At 39.5% G+C, this 18,135-nt stretch overlaps 1 protein-coding gene across 1 annotated transcript in view; it reads left to right on the forward strand.

The window, feature by feature from the left end:
• The window catches only part of LOC135876641 (isoaspartyl peptidase/L-asparaginase-like), a 218,198-nt gene that overhangs the window by 40,185 nt on the left and 159,878 nt on the right, over positions 1 to 18,135 (forward strand). The window contains exon 2 of the mRNA XM_065401920.1: positions 11,815 to 11,957. Within this exon, the coding sequence (XP_065257992.1) occupies positions 11,815 to 11,957 (143 nt within the window). The remainder of the gene's footprint in view (positions 1 to 11,814; positions 11,958 to 18,135) is intronic.

Raw genomic sequence — 18,135 nt, forward strand, 5'->3', positions numbered from 1 at the left:
GTCCACAGGTCCAGCCAATCACGGCTCCCACTGGCTGCGATTCGCCACTCCAGGCCAATGGGGGCTGCGGGAAGCGGCGTGGGCTGAGGGATGAGCTGGCCGCCCTTCCCGCAGCCCCCATTGGGCTGGAGCGGCGAACCGTGGCCAATGGGAGCCGTGATTGGCCGAACCTGCAGATGTGGAAGGTAAACAAACCGGCTCGGCCCGCCAGGGGCTTTCCCTGAACAAGCGGCAGACCGGCTTTGAGAACCATTGGTCTATATGGCCTCAGATATTGAACCAGATAGACATCTACATGTAAACACCTGCAACTGGTCAGCTCAGTCCATAGTAAAGAGTGCTCTCGGATTCTTCAATGACACTAAGCTATCACACAGCAGCATCCACGAATAACGCCTACTACCTTTGGCTTGCTGGAAACCTCTGTTCTATCTTAACAGATGATGACCAGACCTCAGTTATGTACGCCTTTGTCATCTCCTGTCTGGAATACAGCAATGCTGTATACCTTGGCGTGGAGCCATCAGCCTTTAGGAAACTCACACTGCAACATTCTGTACTTGTTCTTCTAACCAACACAAGCTACTGCAAGCACATCAGACCTGTCCTCTGTTCTCTATACTGGCTTCCATAGAATATGGACTCAAGTTCAAGGTCCTAGTCCTTATCTTTGAAGTGTTCAATGGCCTGGTCCAGGCTATCTAAAAGATTACAAAAAACTCCAGTATCAGGAAGCATGGTTGACAGTTCTGCTTCTCGGGCACAATGGGACTCTCTACCACAAGGTTTAAGCTTATCTATGCAGTAAACAGAGTTTTCTCAGGGACCAGTCTGAAACTATTGAATGAACTCCCACAAGAACTAAGGACCTCTCCTTCCGCCTAAACCAAACACTACACTGAAAACAATTATCCCCCCTGACAAGAGGATGAGAGAGAGAGAACAAACCATGTGACAGATGATAGTCACGTTGTGTAATGGACTACTGGAAGGTGCTCAGATATTACAGTGATAAGGGTTGTAGAAGAACCTATCTAGAATAGAATAGAATAGAATAGAATCTTCAGTATAGATAGGTCTAGCTCATCAACTGCCTTTGAGCTGGCCCACTGTCTTTTGTATCTCTCTGTGTGTGTATCTCTGACTTCCTGTACCAGCTAGCCATGGGTAACCTGGTGATCTATGTTGTAACAAGCATCCTGTCTGTAACAGAATAATAAACCCCAGAGAATCAATGCCTGCCTCTTTTTAATCAGAGGATCAAGGACTGTTTCAGATAATAAATTTCCATAGGAGAACGGGATATGGACTAGAGGCTAGCTTTAACAGAAGACATGCTGTTAACAAAGTGGTTTTCCATGGAAGGAAATGTTTTGGTTAAAAAGGAAATTTGTATACTATAGAAAAGCAAATGAAGTGTCAATCCTATAATTCTAACAACAATTGAAGAGTTTTTTTGTCAACTAGAAATATTTTAATGTCACTATAGATTCTGTGAACTTCAAAGTAATGTCTAATCAGTCAATATCATCTTCCTAAATTATTTAGTAAAAGCACAAAGATAGATCAGACATTTGATAATACCAGAAGCTCAGCAGTGGGTAAAATTGATTGAATGCACTTTGAGCATGAATAAAAGAGTTTATGATTTATTGACACTCTGCAGATTAATCTGAAGCCACACTGAGCAATGAAGCAGAGTAGTAAGCTTGATTTGTAGGAACTTTAAGAACAATCTGACAGGAAGGAAAAAGAGTTTGATCATGCTTCTTGACATAAATCATTTTTTGGTAGTTTCCAGTTATTTTGTAAAGTGTTATATGTAAATGATGGAAATTGTTTTGTGATGAGTCCTTTAATGCAGTGCCTATTGTAGTTCCATTATTCAGTTTAAACTATGAAGCCTATCACTTTAAAAATATTAAAGAGTGTATAGAAAATTGAAACAAATGAGTAATCCAGACTTACCATATATTATTATAAAGTTGGTAATCAAAATGATATGTTAATAATTACTGTATATGGCTACGAATTGATCATTCATCACTGATAACACAAATTAATCAGATTTAGCAATCTAACCCACTTTTTCAATTTTATGAACTCCATCTTTAAATTTTACCTCATGATATTAAAGGAACTTAATCCTGACATGAACATGAACTAAAAACTCACATCAAAACATCACTGAAATCTGGATTTGAATTTTGTGACTTTCGATTCCATAGCTTTTCTTTCCAATTTTAATCCACCGATGTGTTTTGTTTTGAATGGGCTTGGATAAAAAATTGGATTATTTGTGTTCTGTCTACATAAATGGGGTTTAGATAATACTGAGAGATTTGTGTCAGTTTCCAGTGAATTTTAGATTTGAGCTTGTTTATTCAACTTGTACTACATTAATTGAAAAATATACAAGGTAAATCCATTGTAACAAGTAATATGGACATAGGGATCATGGGAGCAGTCATGCACTAATAGTTATTAAAAGTGTTTGTGATAAAATATATTTTAATCTTTCTATTTTGTTGTTGCATGAGTATGTGGTGAGGCAGTATTGAAATGGTGATAGGTGAAAAGTTATCTTTACAGAGGATATATATGAGATCCAACAAGAATATCTGGGATTTATGTATTGCAAATACATAGTTCTTCACAAAGAGGGATTTCACAGAGCATGCATAAAGCTTCAAAATACCATGGCAAAAAGGCAAACTCAACTTAATTTATCTGAACAAGTACCACACTGTATAGACAATTAAGCAGTTTAGCTGGGTCTCGTAATTGAAAACAAATGTTCTATTTGAAAATCCTGCAGAATATTTCCATTTGATGGATCATCTTGAAAAATGTAATATTTTTGTTCAGAATTTGGTGGTGTTCATTTGCATTATAAAATAATATAGAAGAAAACATTTTTAAATGGAAATATGGAATGCGTTTTGCATTTTCAGAATAGAATAACAGTTGCAAATTTGATACATGATATGTCATAACATGAACTTTGTCTTTGCATAGCAATATCCAAACAAAATGTTATTTTAATATCTGAATGCAGTCTACCAACGCAAGAAAAATAATGTAAATTACACATGGTCACAATATATAACAGAGCAAAATCTCCAGATGTAGAAGGTAAGAATAAACAGGAACACAGTGGATAAGTTTCAGGGAGAATGATTGAACACAAGGAAACTCAGAGGCTCAGGGAGTAAGTTTGATTTTTATTACAAAGGTCAGGTGTCATAGGCCAGAGAGAAGAGACAAGTCTTGAAATAGGATTTTGAAAAAGTCAGGGAGTCAATTAAGCACAGAGAGACTGTTCCAGATGATAGAGCAGCATGAAAGAAGAACATACCACCAACTGTGAAGAGACGAGAAGGGAAAACAGAAAGAAGTGTGATATTTGAGGAGTATACAGAACAATCTGGAAAATAAAAACAGGTGAGGTCAGAAAACCAGAGTGTGAATCAAAGGAAAATCTTAATGACTGGGGACCATATTCAGACCTTGTATAAGTGGGTGCAAACCTGTTGACCTAAGTTTAGCTGTACTGCTCAAACCATTTCTGAATTTGGCCTTTGGAGGAAGATTTTGTTTCTTGTTCTGAAAAAGACAGGAAGTTAAAGAAGATATTGGGAAATAGAATTTTATATTCCCATTTTTAAATACAGCAGAGAAAACACGTGACACTTTGTTTTTTAATTAATTGAAATTCAGGAGTGGGGACACAGAGACAACCACAGATAGCTGGCCAGCTAATCTAAATATAGTGTCTATAGCACTTGCCATCTGATTGCAGGCACTGAAAATTGCTCTTCTATGGTCCAGCCTCACCAGCTTGTCTTGAAATGAAATAGTTTTCTTATGTTCTGGGAACTGTGGTTCAAATGATCTACTGTCTTCCCAGATAACCATTATTATTTACATAAGAATGGCCCTACTGGGTCAGATCAAAGGTCCATCTAGCCCAGTATCCTGTCTTCCAACAGTGGCCAGTGCCAGGTGCCCCAGAGGGAATGAACAGAACAGGTAATCATCAAGTGATCCATCCTCTGTCGCTCATTCCCAGCTTCTGGCAAACAGAGGCTAGGGACACCATTCCTTCATATCCTGGATAATAGCCATTGATGGACCTATCCTCCATGAATTTATCTAGTTCTTTTTTGAACCCTATTATGGTCTTGGCCTTCACAACATCCTCTGGCAAGGAGTTCCACAGGTTGATTGTGCGTTGTGTGAAGAAATACTTCCTTTTATTTGTTTTAAAGCTGCTGCCTATTAATTTCATTTGGTGACCCCTAGTCTTGTGTTATGAGAAGTAGTGAACAACACTTCCTTATCTACTTTCTCTACACCAGTCATGATTTTATAGACCTCAATCATATCTCCCCTTAGCCGTCTCTTTTCCAAGCTGAAAAGTCCCAGTCTTATTAATCTCTCCTCATACGGAAGCTGTTCCATACCCCTAATCATTTTTGTTGCCCTTTTCTGAACCTTTTCCAATTCCAATATGTCTTTTTTGAGATGGGGTGACCACATCTGCACACGGTACTCAAGATGTGGGCGCACCATGGAGTTATATAGAGGCAACATGATAATTTCTGTCCTATTATCTATCCCTTTCTTAATTATTCCCAGCATTCTGTTCACTTTTTTGGCTGTCACTGCACATTGAGTGGATGTTTTCAGAGAACTATCCACAATGACTCCAAGATCTCTTTCTTGAGTGGTAACAGCTAATGTAGACCCCATCATTTTATATGTATAGTTGGGATTATGCTTTCCAATGTGTATTACTTTGCATTTATCAACATTAACTTTCATCTGCCATTTTGTTGCCCAGTCACCCAGTTTTGAGAGATCCTTTTGTAGCTCTTCACAGTCTGCCTGGGTTTTAACTATCTTTAGTAATTTTGTATCATCTGCAAATTTTGCCACCTCACTGTTTACCCCTTTTTCCAGATCATTTATGAATATGTTGAACAGCACTTGTCCTAGTACAGACCCCTGGGGGACACCACTATTTACCTCTCTCCATTCTGAAAACTGACCATTTATACCTACCCTTTGTTTCCTATCTTTTAACCAGTTACCGGTCCATGAGATCACCTTCCCTCTTATCCCGTGGCAGCTTACTTTGCATAAGAGCCTTTGGTGAGGGTCCTTGTCAAAGGTGGGTTTTTTTTGTCTTTTTATGTGGCCAGAAATCTTCTAGATGCCTGCCAGACAAGTAAAGACATGGCCACAGGCCAAAGAGCATACCATGCTGGACTGAGGTAAGTCTTAGCAGATAAGATTGGGGGGAAGAGGAGAAACACAAAGTAGACAATAAAATGACATGATTGCTCTGTTAGGCACATACATCTTGATGGTTAATGATTTGGGTTCTTCTGAAATTATCAGCCTTCCCCCACCTGCCCCCCGATGTGCAGTGAGTGATATCTAAAGGAGAAAGTATGAAAGGCTACATCCTTAGATTTCATGCAGTCAGTATGAATAGCACTTAACAAATAATACACCATAGAAAATATGAAATAAAAGCTCCATTACTAAAAAATTAAGATTTTTTTGGTTTTGGAAAGCTTGTTAGAAAGAAAGTTAATATTTAATATAATTTACAACCCCCGATTCTGAGAAATCAGGACCCGAGTTCTGTCTCACAAGTTGAGGTATGGTCAAACAGTCTTAAAGAGATGGAGAAAGTATGAGACTGCATTTTGGTCTGACTTTCTGTTTCCTTATGCCTAATCTCGTCCCCACGCATCTTGTTTGGAGGACTACATCAGATGGTGAAAAGCTGTACAGAAAGAAAACAAGGCAGTCAGAAAGTGATGAAAAGACCAAAACATTGAAGGAAATGGAGATTTGGGCATCATCAGCATTGAACTTCTACTTAAGGCTGAATTTTTAAAGTTAATGTGGTTACAGGCAATCATAGAGGTAGAGAAGAAGAATTGGCCAAAGAAGAAGCACTTGAATTGTGGAATTGTTACATGAAAGAGGAGTATTTAATAACAATCACCACCAACAGCAAGAACCAACAGTAGTTGGAGAGGTAGAAATGAAACCAGAACAGCTAAATGCCTGAGAAATTCAGCAAACAATGCCAGATTGGGAATGTCATGCTTAACAGTTTTAAAAGTAAGGTCACACCAAGGTCAGGATGGATGATAAGAAGGAGTCGTAGTTAGAAAAGCCATATGCATAGAAGAGCAATTTCAGTATGTTGGAAAGGGAGGAAGCAATCAAAGAAGTTGGTTTAGAAGAGGTTTTTAGATATACAAGAACATCATTTTTTTCCAAGATCATACAAAGAGGGAATCTGGAGATGAGCAAAACTAGTGGGGAATCTTACTACTCTTGAGACATCCGCAAACATGATAAAAATACACACACATCTAAAGCACATGTTGTGCAACATCAGTCTCTGTACAATCAATTTGCTAAATTCCTTTTCTATCAGTAAACTGCAAAACCTGTTAATACATTTCTTCCAAACCTGTTGCACCTTTTATTGCAATAATTTGGCCCCCACTGTAAAGGTTTCCATTTGCAACCATAACAATTTCTAGATATTCTGGGTAATCAGAAGAAAATTTCATTCCTAGTCACCATTGGAGGGACAAGGAAAAGGTTAAAACAAATCCCACAAATGAAAACAAAATGAAGTCACTGAGTTCCTTTTTCTAGCAACCTTTCAACTCTGGTTCATAGAATCATAGAATATCAGGGTTGGAAGGGACCTCAGGAGGTCATCTAGTCCAACCCCCTGCTCAAAGCAGGACCAACCCCCAACTAAATCATCCCAGCCAGGGCTTTGTCAAGCCTGACCTTAAAAACCTCTAAGGAAGGAGATTCCACCACCTCCCTAGGTAACCCATTCCAGTCCTTCACCACCCTCCTAGTGAAAAAGTTTTTCCTAATATCCAACCTAAACCTCCCCCATTGCTCCTTGTTCTGTCATCTGGTACCACTGAGAATAGTCTAGATCCATCCTCTTTGGAACCCCCTTTCAGGTAGTTGAAAGCAGCTATCAAATCCCCCCTCATTCTTCTGTTCTGCAGACTAAACAATCCCAGTTCCCTCAGCCTCTCCTCATAAGTCATGTGTTCCAGCCCCCTAATCATTTTTGTTGCTCTCTGCTGGACTCTTTCCAATTTTTCCACATCCTTGTAGTGTGGGGCCCAAAACTGGACACAGTACTCCAGATGAGGCCTCACCAATGTCGAATAGAGGGGAACGATCATGTCCCTCGATCTGCTGGCAATGCCCCTACTTATACAGCCCAAAATGCCGTTAGCCTTCTTGGCAACAAGGGCCCACTGTTGACTCATATCCAGCTTCTTGTCCACTGTAACCCCTAGGTCCTTTTCTGCAGAACTGCTGCCTAGCCATTCAGTCCCTAGCCTGTAGCAGTGCATGGGATTCTTCCGTCCTAAGTGAAGGACTCTGTTCTTGTCCTTGTTGAACCTCATCAGGTTTCTTTTGGCCCAATTCTCTAATTTGTCTAGGTCCCTCTGTATCCTATCCCTACCCTCCAGCGTATCTACCACTCCTCCCAGTTTAGTGTCATCTGCAAACTTGCTGAGAGTGCAGTCCATGCCATCCTCCAGATCATTAATGAAGATCTTGAACAAAACCAGCCCCAGGACCGGCCCTTGGGGCACCCCGCTTGATACCGGCTGCCAACTAGATATGGAGCCATTGATAACTACCCGTTGAGCCCGACGATCTAGCCAGCTTTCTATCCACCTTATAGTCCATTCATCCAGCCCATACTTCTTTAACTTGCGGGCAAGAATACTGTGGGAGACCGTATCGAAAGCTTTGCTAAAGTCAAGGAATAACACATCCACTGCTTTTCCCTCATCCACAGAGCCAGTTATCTCCTCATAGTAGGCAATTAGGTTAGTCAGGCATGACTTGCCCTTGGTGAATCCATGCTGACTGTTCCTGATCACTTTCCTCTCCTCTAAGCAAGAACCAACAGTAGCTGGAGAGGTAGAAATGAAACCAGAACAGCTAAATGCCTGAGAAGTCCAGCAAACAATGCCAGATTGGGAATGTCATGCTTAACAGTTTTAAAAGTAAGGTCACACCAAGGTCAGGATGGATGATAAGAAGGAGTCCTAGTTAGAAAAGCCAAAAATCATCTCCTTCTCTTTGTGGTTCTCCACCAACTCTTTTCCCTAGTTTTCCATGAGACTGAATTCATCCTAAGTGCAGAGCTCTGCTCAGATCTTGGGAGTGGGAAGAGTGTATCTCCACCAACTTGCACCACATAGCCTTGGCAATAGTTACAGCAGCTTAAGGGCTGATACAGGAGGCAGCTGTTCTACCTCCACAAGCTTTATACCAGTGGAAAGTTCATCTATGCATGGGGAATTCATTGCTGGTAACCTTCAGGCAGAGTATGTCCACTTTGCACTGGCTCTGTGGGTCAAAGGGTATGTCTACACTGCACACTAAGCCCAGACTCTTACTCAGGTTTGATCTCAAATCCCCCTTCTAGCCACACACAAATGACTATGATTTCAATCATCATGCATGCAGGATCTTGGTCTTGGGATCCTGCTTGGGGGATAGGTCAGAGCCCCAAGTCCCTCTGTGACTTGAATGCAAGTCTTATAATGTTGCAGTGTGGACACAGATCTAGCTGCAGACCTGAGTCAGAAAGTGAGTGTAGTGCAGCATGAATGCTTTGGCATAGTTGTGAGACCTGGATCCAGCAATTGTAAGTCCAGATTTGCAATGCAGCATGGATACTCAGGTGTGGGCTTGGAAACACGAGTCCACAAGGCCTGGTCCCACAGACCAGTGTAAACATTTCCAAAGTGGCTTGAGTTGACTGGAGACCACCACCCTGTCCCCAGTTTCTTCCATTCCATGTGATCATTATTCAATACAAAGTTGAACAATAAAAATAAATCTACCAAAGTGAAGATGGTTTAAAAAAAAAGGTGGAAGAGGTGAGAATACCTGGAATAGTCACAACTCTGACATGGCTTTTGGAGACCATTGTGAATCCTGGCTGCTGTATGTAGACCATAGTTTGGGACACAAGGCAACAATCTGTATCCAGCTCCAGCACATCGTTAGAAGTGTGTGGGGACCAGAGTTTTCATCCTGTGAAAAATTTTGCATTTGGAATGTCATGTTTTAAAAAGTCAGTTTCAGCAGCCAGCTCCTTGTCTACCTGGTCAGCTCACCATCTGGCAACTTGCTTGCCTGTTAAGCGGGCAGCCCAGGGATCCTGCTGCCTGGGAAGCCAGGAAGCCTAGGGAGTTGGCTAGCTGAGTAAGTACTACTAAGGAAACAGGACAGCTAGGAAGCCTGCAACCCAGGAATTCTGGCCATTTAGGCAACTGGCCAGGTAGGTAGCCACCACTGACTGGGCTGGGCAACCGACCCACCTGCAGGCAGAAAGCTAGGGAGCTGTCCAGCCTGTGAGCCAGCTTCCCAGGTAGTCTGGGGAACCTAGTAGTCCAGAGACCTGCCAGGCAAGGAGCTGGGCAGCTGGGAGGGCTGGCAGGAAACTGGCTACCCTGCCTGCTGGGTTTCAATCAAAAGTTTTTACAGAATCTAATTGATAGAAAGTTTTGATTCAGCAAATCAGCATTTCCCAACACAAAACTGTTCTGCTGGGAAAATTCTTGACCAGCTCTATTCAAGGTGGGTTAGGATTCAGAAGTTTATAGAGCATTGTGGACCTGGCTATTTTGAGCTCCTTCCCCAATTTTCACCCACAAAGAGTGGTGCCATTTGGTTTCTTGAAACACTTTTTAGCATGAGTGTGGTTTTCTGAATTAGGGCTTCAGAGTTTACTTCTTCCTACTGTGGGAGTTGCATTCCATCCCGAAGTTCATGCTCTCTGTCCGTAGGGTTGGACCCCGTGGCTCAGGGATTAAGGCACTCTCATTGGAACAACTTGAGCACTGGAATTTCCTCCCTCATGCACTCTGCCCAAGTCCAAGTTTGGTGATTATTATTTTTAAGGGTACAAGTCAAGATTTGTTCACTCTGGCTTTTTCTTAATTTGTGCCCTCAGCCCAAGGGTATCCCATCAATAAGATAGGTGGCTGGTTTGTGCTAATTGCTAGACAGATGTTGATTTTAATGTCTGTAAAGTGCTTGGCTATCATGAACATAGATAGAATATCAATAACACAAATAAACAGCTTCATTTGTACTTCTTCCTTAACTTTAAGATTTTATTTTTCCCTTGTTGTTACATTGAAGTCCTTTGCTTAACTGCCCAGCTATGTCATATACATCAAGTCTAGGAAGGATTTGTTTCTCCATTTAATGTTTTACTTATAGGAGTTACAAGTTTATAGATACCAGCCCCTAGTGTTATGATACTATTTTAATTTAGAAGCAGATGACCGTTATTTCACTGTATGCCTTTTCACAGATTTATAGAGTCATAAACCTGATGGTGCTTTAGGGATGCTTTCAAAGGAGAGCAATGAGAAACATTAGTGGGAATGTTTGAAAGAAAAGTGTTGCTGGATAGTCTAGAAGTTGTTTCAGATTTGTAATAATTTTGGTGGTGAATCTGAGTGCTTATCCAACTGACTGATAGTGTAGCCATATGGCAAATTGTCTATATCTTCCATGCAAGCTTTGCCAGCATATCCTGCCAGTACTCCTCAGTTCTGACAAAAAGAAAAATTGTGTATGCAGTGGTGTTGTAGCCATGTCAGTCCCATGATATTAGAGAGATAAGGTGGGTGAAGTAATATCTTTTGTTAGACCAACCTCTGATGGTGAGAGACACAAACATACTGGGAAAATGATTATGTTTCCTAGACCTTAAGAAGAGCTCTGTGTAAGCTTGAAAGCTTGTCTCTCTCACCAACAGAAGTTGGTCCAGTAAAAGATATTAACTCGCACACCTTTTCTCTCTAATAAATAAATAAAAAAAATCTTGACATTCCAATCCAGGCTTGCCATAACCAAAGACTAACAATTGTGCCATGGTTTTCCAACATGGAAAAAATGCCCAGTGCTGCCTAGATTGACCAAAATCACTACACATGTTAAAGGTTGTGGCTCACTTGAAAATAATAATCTCTTTAATCCCTCCCTCACTATACAGTACTTTTTTTCATTTACTAATAATAGCTTTGTGGGAATTTTAGTAAGGCACCATTTTACTGTTCATTTTGCTTTACCCCAATTTTGCATCTTTCTTTTTCCTAATTGGATAGAATTCTTTGCAGCCATAATAGCCTGTTTGATAATGATTATGTGTGTAGTTCTATGTTTAAACAATGCTCTGAAGGGGCTCTGAATGTACTCTTTCAAATGCCCCAAAAGCAGATAGCTTAGAAGCATATTAGAAATGCAAAGTGTTGAAACTTGACAATAGTAATCAGTTTTGCCTTGTCTCTAAATAGTCATGTTTACCTCAGTAGTAAACATATTTCATGTATAATAAATATCTTCCTACATTACTAGAGTTGCTCTATGATCATCTATACTCTTATCTGATTACCTAAAATGTTGAGAAGGGACATCAGTCAATACCACTGGAAAAATGCAATGCCTAGCAGGCTTTATGATTTTAGAAACAAGATAAAAGCTTTATGACTCAAAGAAAACAATCAAATGCTTTTTTGTAGCCACAAGCATCATATTTACTTAAAGGATTGTGACTATAAAAGCAAATATCTCTTACAGGAAGCCAGGACAAAAGCTGTCAGAGAACAGGGTAGTAAATAGCTCTGAAATTGTTTTCTCTGCTTCATTTCAAAAGCTTAAGGCTAAGAATGTTTGACCTTTTACAAATGGAATGGTTTCCTGCAGGTCATGGTGCTGTACTGAATGCTGATGGTTATGTGGAACTTGATGCAATCATCATGAATGGTAAAACTCTCGCTGCTGGCGCAGTCTCCTGCATCAGGAACATTTCTAATCCGGTGACATTTGCTTGTTCAGTCTTGGAAAAGGTAGAGAACTTTTATTTTCTTCATCTGTGCAGTTTTAGTTCTAATGTTTCTTGACAGGGGGACAAATAAGATTGTGTAATTGTTAAAAATGATCCAGAAAATGTAAAAGGGTCAGGGAGAGAAATGTTAAGTTAAACAAATAATCTAACTAATCACATCTGTTGTCAGTCATTTGTCACCACAACAAATTAGTGAAATATGTAAGGTGTTTCAATTGAAAATTATATTATTATTTTAGCATTAACAATTTAATTTTTAATGCATTTTATGCTGATTAAAGGCCAAATCTTGATCCCACTGAGGTCAATGGAAGTTTTTCTGTTGACCTCAGTGGGATCAGACTTGGCCTTAAGTGTAGACAATTTTTATTTTTTGGTTTGTTAATATTTCCTATGTAAGCTAATGCTTTCTTCCATACTGCCCCTGATGTATGGAACTAATCCATTAAAGACATTGCTTGTCTTCCTTCAAATTCCTCCTTCAGACTCACTCCTGCTGTGAAACCTACAAAAATCAGCCAGCTGATGATGACTAGGTTGTGCAACAGTTAAGGAAATATTTATTTATTTATCTATCTATCTGCATCATGACCCCTGTCACTCTCTGATTGCAACTAACCATGGGAGACACCAAATCTGACAACATGCACTGAGAACACAGTAGAAATAGACATAGATGTCATCATGAAGGGCACCTAAAGTCATCAGTTTCAATGTGGAAGGATTCTTTGCAGAGAAGGCTGATGTTCTGTCTGGTATAAAAGCATATATCATGCTTGCAAGAAACACAGAGAGAGACAACAGCCCCAAACATCCCTGGAATGTATATTTCTGTGAACATAAAAAGCAACATCTGTGGCAGCACAATACTTGTACCAGACAAAAGACAGGGGAAAACCACTACTGCGAAACACTGTGGTACAATGGAATTGATCAAATCGCAGTAGTTTCTGTTTACAAGCCATCAGCTGAACAGTTTGCATGGCCAGCCAACTTTCTCCTGTCAGAAAAACCATGCCTTGTCATAGGGGACTTCAATAGTCACAACACCATCTGGGATACCCCAACAATGACAATAATAAGGAAGAATTTGAGAAGTGGGCAGCGACAAACAACTTGCTCTTGCTCTGTGATTTCAATGACAAATATACCTTCCAAAGCACACGATGGAACAAAGAGTACAATCCCAACGTACCCTTTGTTATTCATCAAAATACAGGCAACTTCAAAAAGGAGGTCATGGCAGCAATTCCAAGGTCAAAGCATAGACCAATGCAAGTGCCATTAGAGGCTATAGTACAGCCCAGGAAAACAAAGTATCTGCTGAGATTCAGCTTTAGGAAGGCCGACTGGGAAGCCTTTACCTCTGAATTGGATTAATCCATCAGTGATATTACTCTGGCACATGAGCGTTATGGAGAATTTGTCTCCCTGGTGTGGAAGACTGCCCCAAAGTACACCCCTCTGGGACACTGGAAATTATTTGTACCTGGGATTTCAGAACAGACCAGAAATAATCTAAAAAATATTCAGAACTGCTTGACTTGGATCCGTTTGGTGAAGAAACCATTGGACTGAGGAACATGCTTATATGAAAGAATGGAAAGGATCAGTGTGGCCATTGCAGGGAGATGGTTGCAACAACAAACCTGTGCTGTAAAGCCTGGGCTAACATTTGCAAGCTGAACTCTGATGGACAAAACCCCAAACTCATTGCCACAGTATCTCACAGACAAGTTGCACACTAACTCAGCCTAAATGGTAAGCCAGCCACAAAGTAAAACAGGAAAAGAAACAAGTTAAGCAGGAATGTTGTCCACTCCTCAGATAGCAAAGTGCACAATGAGCAACTCAACACTAAAACACTTATAATAGCCATGAAAACTCTGAAATATGGAAAAGCAACTGGACTCAATGGTGTATCTAATGAATGATTACTGCATTTTGTCACAAGAGTGCAGAATTGGCTGTTTGACATCTTTAATTCTTGCATGGAGACAACACAGACCCTTGGGCTGTGGAGACAGGCCAAAGTGAATGCACTAATCAGACCATATAAAGACTCTAGCTCTAGAAAGAGTTATCACCCAATATCCTTTTCTCAACCTACAAGCTATATGCACAGATGATCATGTGTAGAATAGAGCCAATAGTAGAGCCATCATAGAGCTGACTGATGACCAAGTCGAGGGCTAAGTTGCAACCCATCTCAAAACATCAAAGACAGTTTCTCAATCTGCAAAATTACAGGGTCTGTTTTTGTTGATCTGCCAGCTGCTTATGACACCATGAACCATTGTGCACTTCTACTGAAATTGACAAGAATTCTGAGAAAAAGCAAAATGGTCCAGGTCATCTCCTCCCTGCTTGAGAATCAATATTTTTTTTGCTGAGATGGATGTTCAGAAAAGTCAGTGGCATACTCAACAAAATGGATTACCTCAAGGTTCAGTGTCATCACACTTGCTGTTTAATGTCTACAAAAATGACCTACCAGAATTCCCTGATGTGTGAAGATTCATTTATGCAAATCACCTTTGCATCACCACCCAGTCAGAAAGATTGGAGGACATTCTAAGTGCACTCTAAGTGGTTCCCTGAGTGTACTTGGAAAATATTATCTCACATGGTTCTTGAATGCTATTCCTAGAAAAAGACAAGTGTGTGCCATTCACCTGAAACACTATCAGGCCATGTGAAAACTTCAGATATCATGGGACGGTACAATCCTTGATTGCTATGAACATCAGGTGTACCTTGGGTTCACAGACTGAATGCTGACATTCAAGGAGCACATAAAGAAGCTGAAAAAAGTGAATTCCAGGAATTGTGTATTCCAGAAACTGGCCAACACAAAATGAAGAGCTGACCCTGAAACACTTTGAGCAACCAGTCTCACCCATGTTACTCAGCTGCATAGAAATATGCCCTAGTATACTCAAGCCATTCACATATAATTGATACTGAACTCAATAAATCCATTACTGCCATAAGATAATAATCCTGTATGTTCTCAGAGGTTTCATTCCATAGTATATTGAGTTGTTGGAATTAATACTTTTCTTATTTCACATTACGTATTGTATCTTTTATGTGAATTACTGTATTGGTTCTTGGAACATATATACATGTAGATTTTGAGAAATCCAAAGAATGAGATAATGTGAAGATTATATTTATTACTCTATGAGGGGAATAGGTCAACATTTAAAAACAGAAATGGCAAAATGGAAAAGAAATGATTCATATAATGTGTTTATAATAATTTATTTATAGAAAAATACATAACAATCAGGTGGCTGATGTAAAAGGGATCCACCTAAACAAAAACTTGCTTCAAAATATCATGTGCTGTAGCCTCACCCCAACCCTCCAAGAAATATATTTCCCTAGACAATTTTTATAATTATAATTAAAGTTGTTCATTACTGTAGTAATTACTCAGTATTACTGGTACAGTAGTACTGTACAAAGAAAGCACTTCGGAGAACAGTTTACTGCTTTCAGAGACTCCATAAGCTAGTGTCATAGTTCACACATCAGATATAAGCATTCACATGAAATGAATTGACAGACAATCTTCTTTAACTTTCTTCTTAAATGAGATATTTAGAGATGGTATTTAAGAAAAAATATTGTTCATACCCTTAACAGACAAAAACAATTGTAAAGTAAGCAGAGAAAGATGGTTACTAGAACCAAATGGAACTAGTATCACTGCTCAAATAAAATGAGTGTTCTGGTGGCTGTTCTATTTCTAAGTTTTGAAAGTACATTGTTATAGCTCAAGTGCAAGTAAAATATGATCCTTAAAGATTTTATTTTTATTTTTAATTCAGCTTGCCATAAAAGTAGCTTACAGAAAAAAACATCATTATAATTACACCAGCACACTTTGCATCTCTGTAGTTAAAGGGCTTCCAGCATTTTCATTAAATACTTCTGTTTTCATAGTCTACAAAAATACATTCTGGTCAGAATCTGCCATAAAACAGATCAGAAGAAAAATGCTTATTTTTGTAAATTAAAGTTTGAAGAAAACACATCAGACTCTTTAGTGATTGATGATCAAAAGAATAGAAATGCTTCCCATTCCCACCCCTCCTTTTTTATTTTTTACATTTTTTATTAGTTTTCAAAATATAGAAATATTTTTTTCTAGCCAAGCAGTTTGATTTATAAGTAAGATGCACCAACTATGGAAGGACTCAAGTTGCTCTGCACAGAATACACTGAGGATCTTGGCTCCATGGAAGTCAGTGACAGTTTTGACAAAATTTCACCCTGGGACTTTGTGGGAGCAGGGGGATCCAGCAATGCTGGGGCAGCTGGCAGAACGGAGAGCTGGTTTTGGATTGTTATATATATTAATGTATAACAAATTGTGCTACACTGTTGGCAGCTAAATATTGTGTTTATGCATAAAGAGGAAATGAGAGAAAAAAGATATAAAAAATGGATCAGGCACTGATGTTTTTTTCATTGCTGTAACTCAAATCTGACTTTAAAATCATACATTTTAGTAATTACCTGTGAGATACATATATGGCTAACAAGAGCACAGCCTCTTTATGACAGATAACCAGATCTTGCAGTTTGTACTCCTTATTCAGGGAAGTCTCTCATTGGCTTAAAAATGGGAAGAATAACCATAAACCATTCTTTTTTTTTAAAGTGTAGATTATTAGCTTATCATATATAGGCTACAGTGTTATAGGTGCTGATACAATGATGATGGACATGGTATGAAACTTTAGTTTGGAGCTATTATAGTCAAGTAGATAAAAAATCAGCTTTTAAGAATATCTTTACATTCATAAATGACAAATGAAACCCATTTCAGTGTATCATTACACTATTTATAAATGTAAGTATATGTTTAAAAGAGTGTGCCCCCCCATTTATAAAAGAGAGACCCGATCTCAAAGAAGATCTTTATAGCCCTCCCCCCACCCCCAATCATCCTGTTTAAATCTCAAAATTCTGTGGGTTCAAGAACATGTTAGGCTGCTGACCAAAATGATTTGGACCATTCTTCTCTGTGGTGAGGATGTGAGATGCTACCCATGAGAAGAAAGGCTCATGTGATTGAGCATCTTGCCTTCTGGCTGTTTTGCTTCCTGAATTTGTGGAAACACTTTTCCGTCGCAATCTTCAGGGCTTTATAGCCATAGTACCCTTTCCTGCACATCCCATGGCTGAATCTCCTTTCTGGCTGAACAAACATAATTTTGTCAAAATGTGTGGTACCTAGGAGAAGTGCAGAATAACTTTCTGCCTATCCAAGTGGTAGTTTGCTGGTGAAGCTTCCTTTTCACCTGTGTTTCCTTTCCTGTTGTGGCCCAACTTCCCCAAAAATGTCAAAGGAGTAATCTGAACAGGAGAATTGAATCGACTTCATGTCTTTACGTACAATCATTCATCCTTGAGGATACACCTTAATGACTGTCCCAAACTTTTCAGTACAGAGGTCATTCCAGGCCTAATTTTAGGAACACCAGGTTATAAAAATTAAGGTGCAGGTTCGTCTCTGTCTCTGTCAAGCTCTGTGCTGCATAGTCCAGTGCCTTCCAGGGAGACCAAAACAAATAAATAAAAAGCAGGATAGAGCCACTGCCACAGCTGGCATCTCTTCTTCTCTGAATAATTGTGGTGGCCCCTTATCCCTCCTCCTCAAATGCTCAACATCAGGCTATTGCTGCTAAACCTCATGACCCATAACTTTTGAACAGGATTTTCTACTGTCCCCCATGAGAACATATTTATCTTCTCTACCATGTTAATTGGACATATTTTACTAAATAAATTAGTTAAGGGCCTTGATCCTGCAAGTTGTTCCACGTGGGTGGACCCACATGCAATAGGAAGCCTTATTGAATTCAGTAGGATTCTGCTTAGGCAGACTCCTGCACCTGTGCAGGGAATCTTGCAGGATCAAAGCCATAGAAATTTTCTGTAAACTAATCTGCTGTTTCTTCTAAGCTCTAGGAATTATTTCGGGCAATTTCTATGGCCTGTGTTATATGGGAGGTCAGACAATTATCACAGTGGAGCCTTCTGGCCTTGGAATCTATGAATCTATTCTTTTGATGTTAAAAAATTAGGGTTTTTACTCACTAAGGGAGACTTAAAACCCTAATATATATGAAACCCTATCACAATTTTGCTAGAACAGCCCT

The sequence above is a fragment of the Emys orbicularis genome, chromosome 3 (genome assembly GCF_028017835.1).
Source record: "Emys orbicularis isolate rEmyOrb1 chromosome 3, rEmyOrb1.hap1, whole genome shotgun sequence".
Taxonomy (NCBI): Eukaryota; Metazoa; Chordata; order Testudines; family Emydidae; genus Emys; species Emys orbicularis.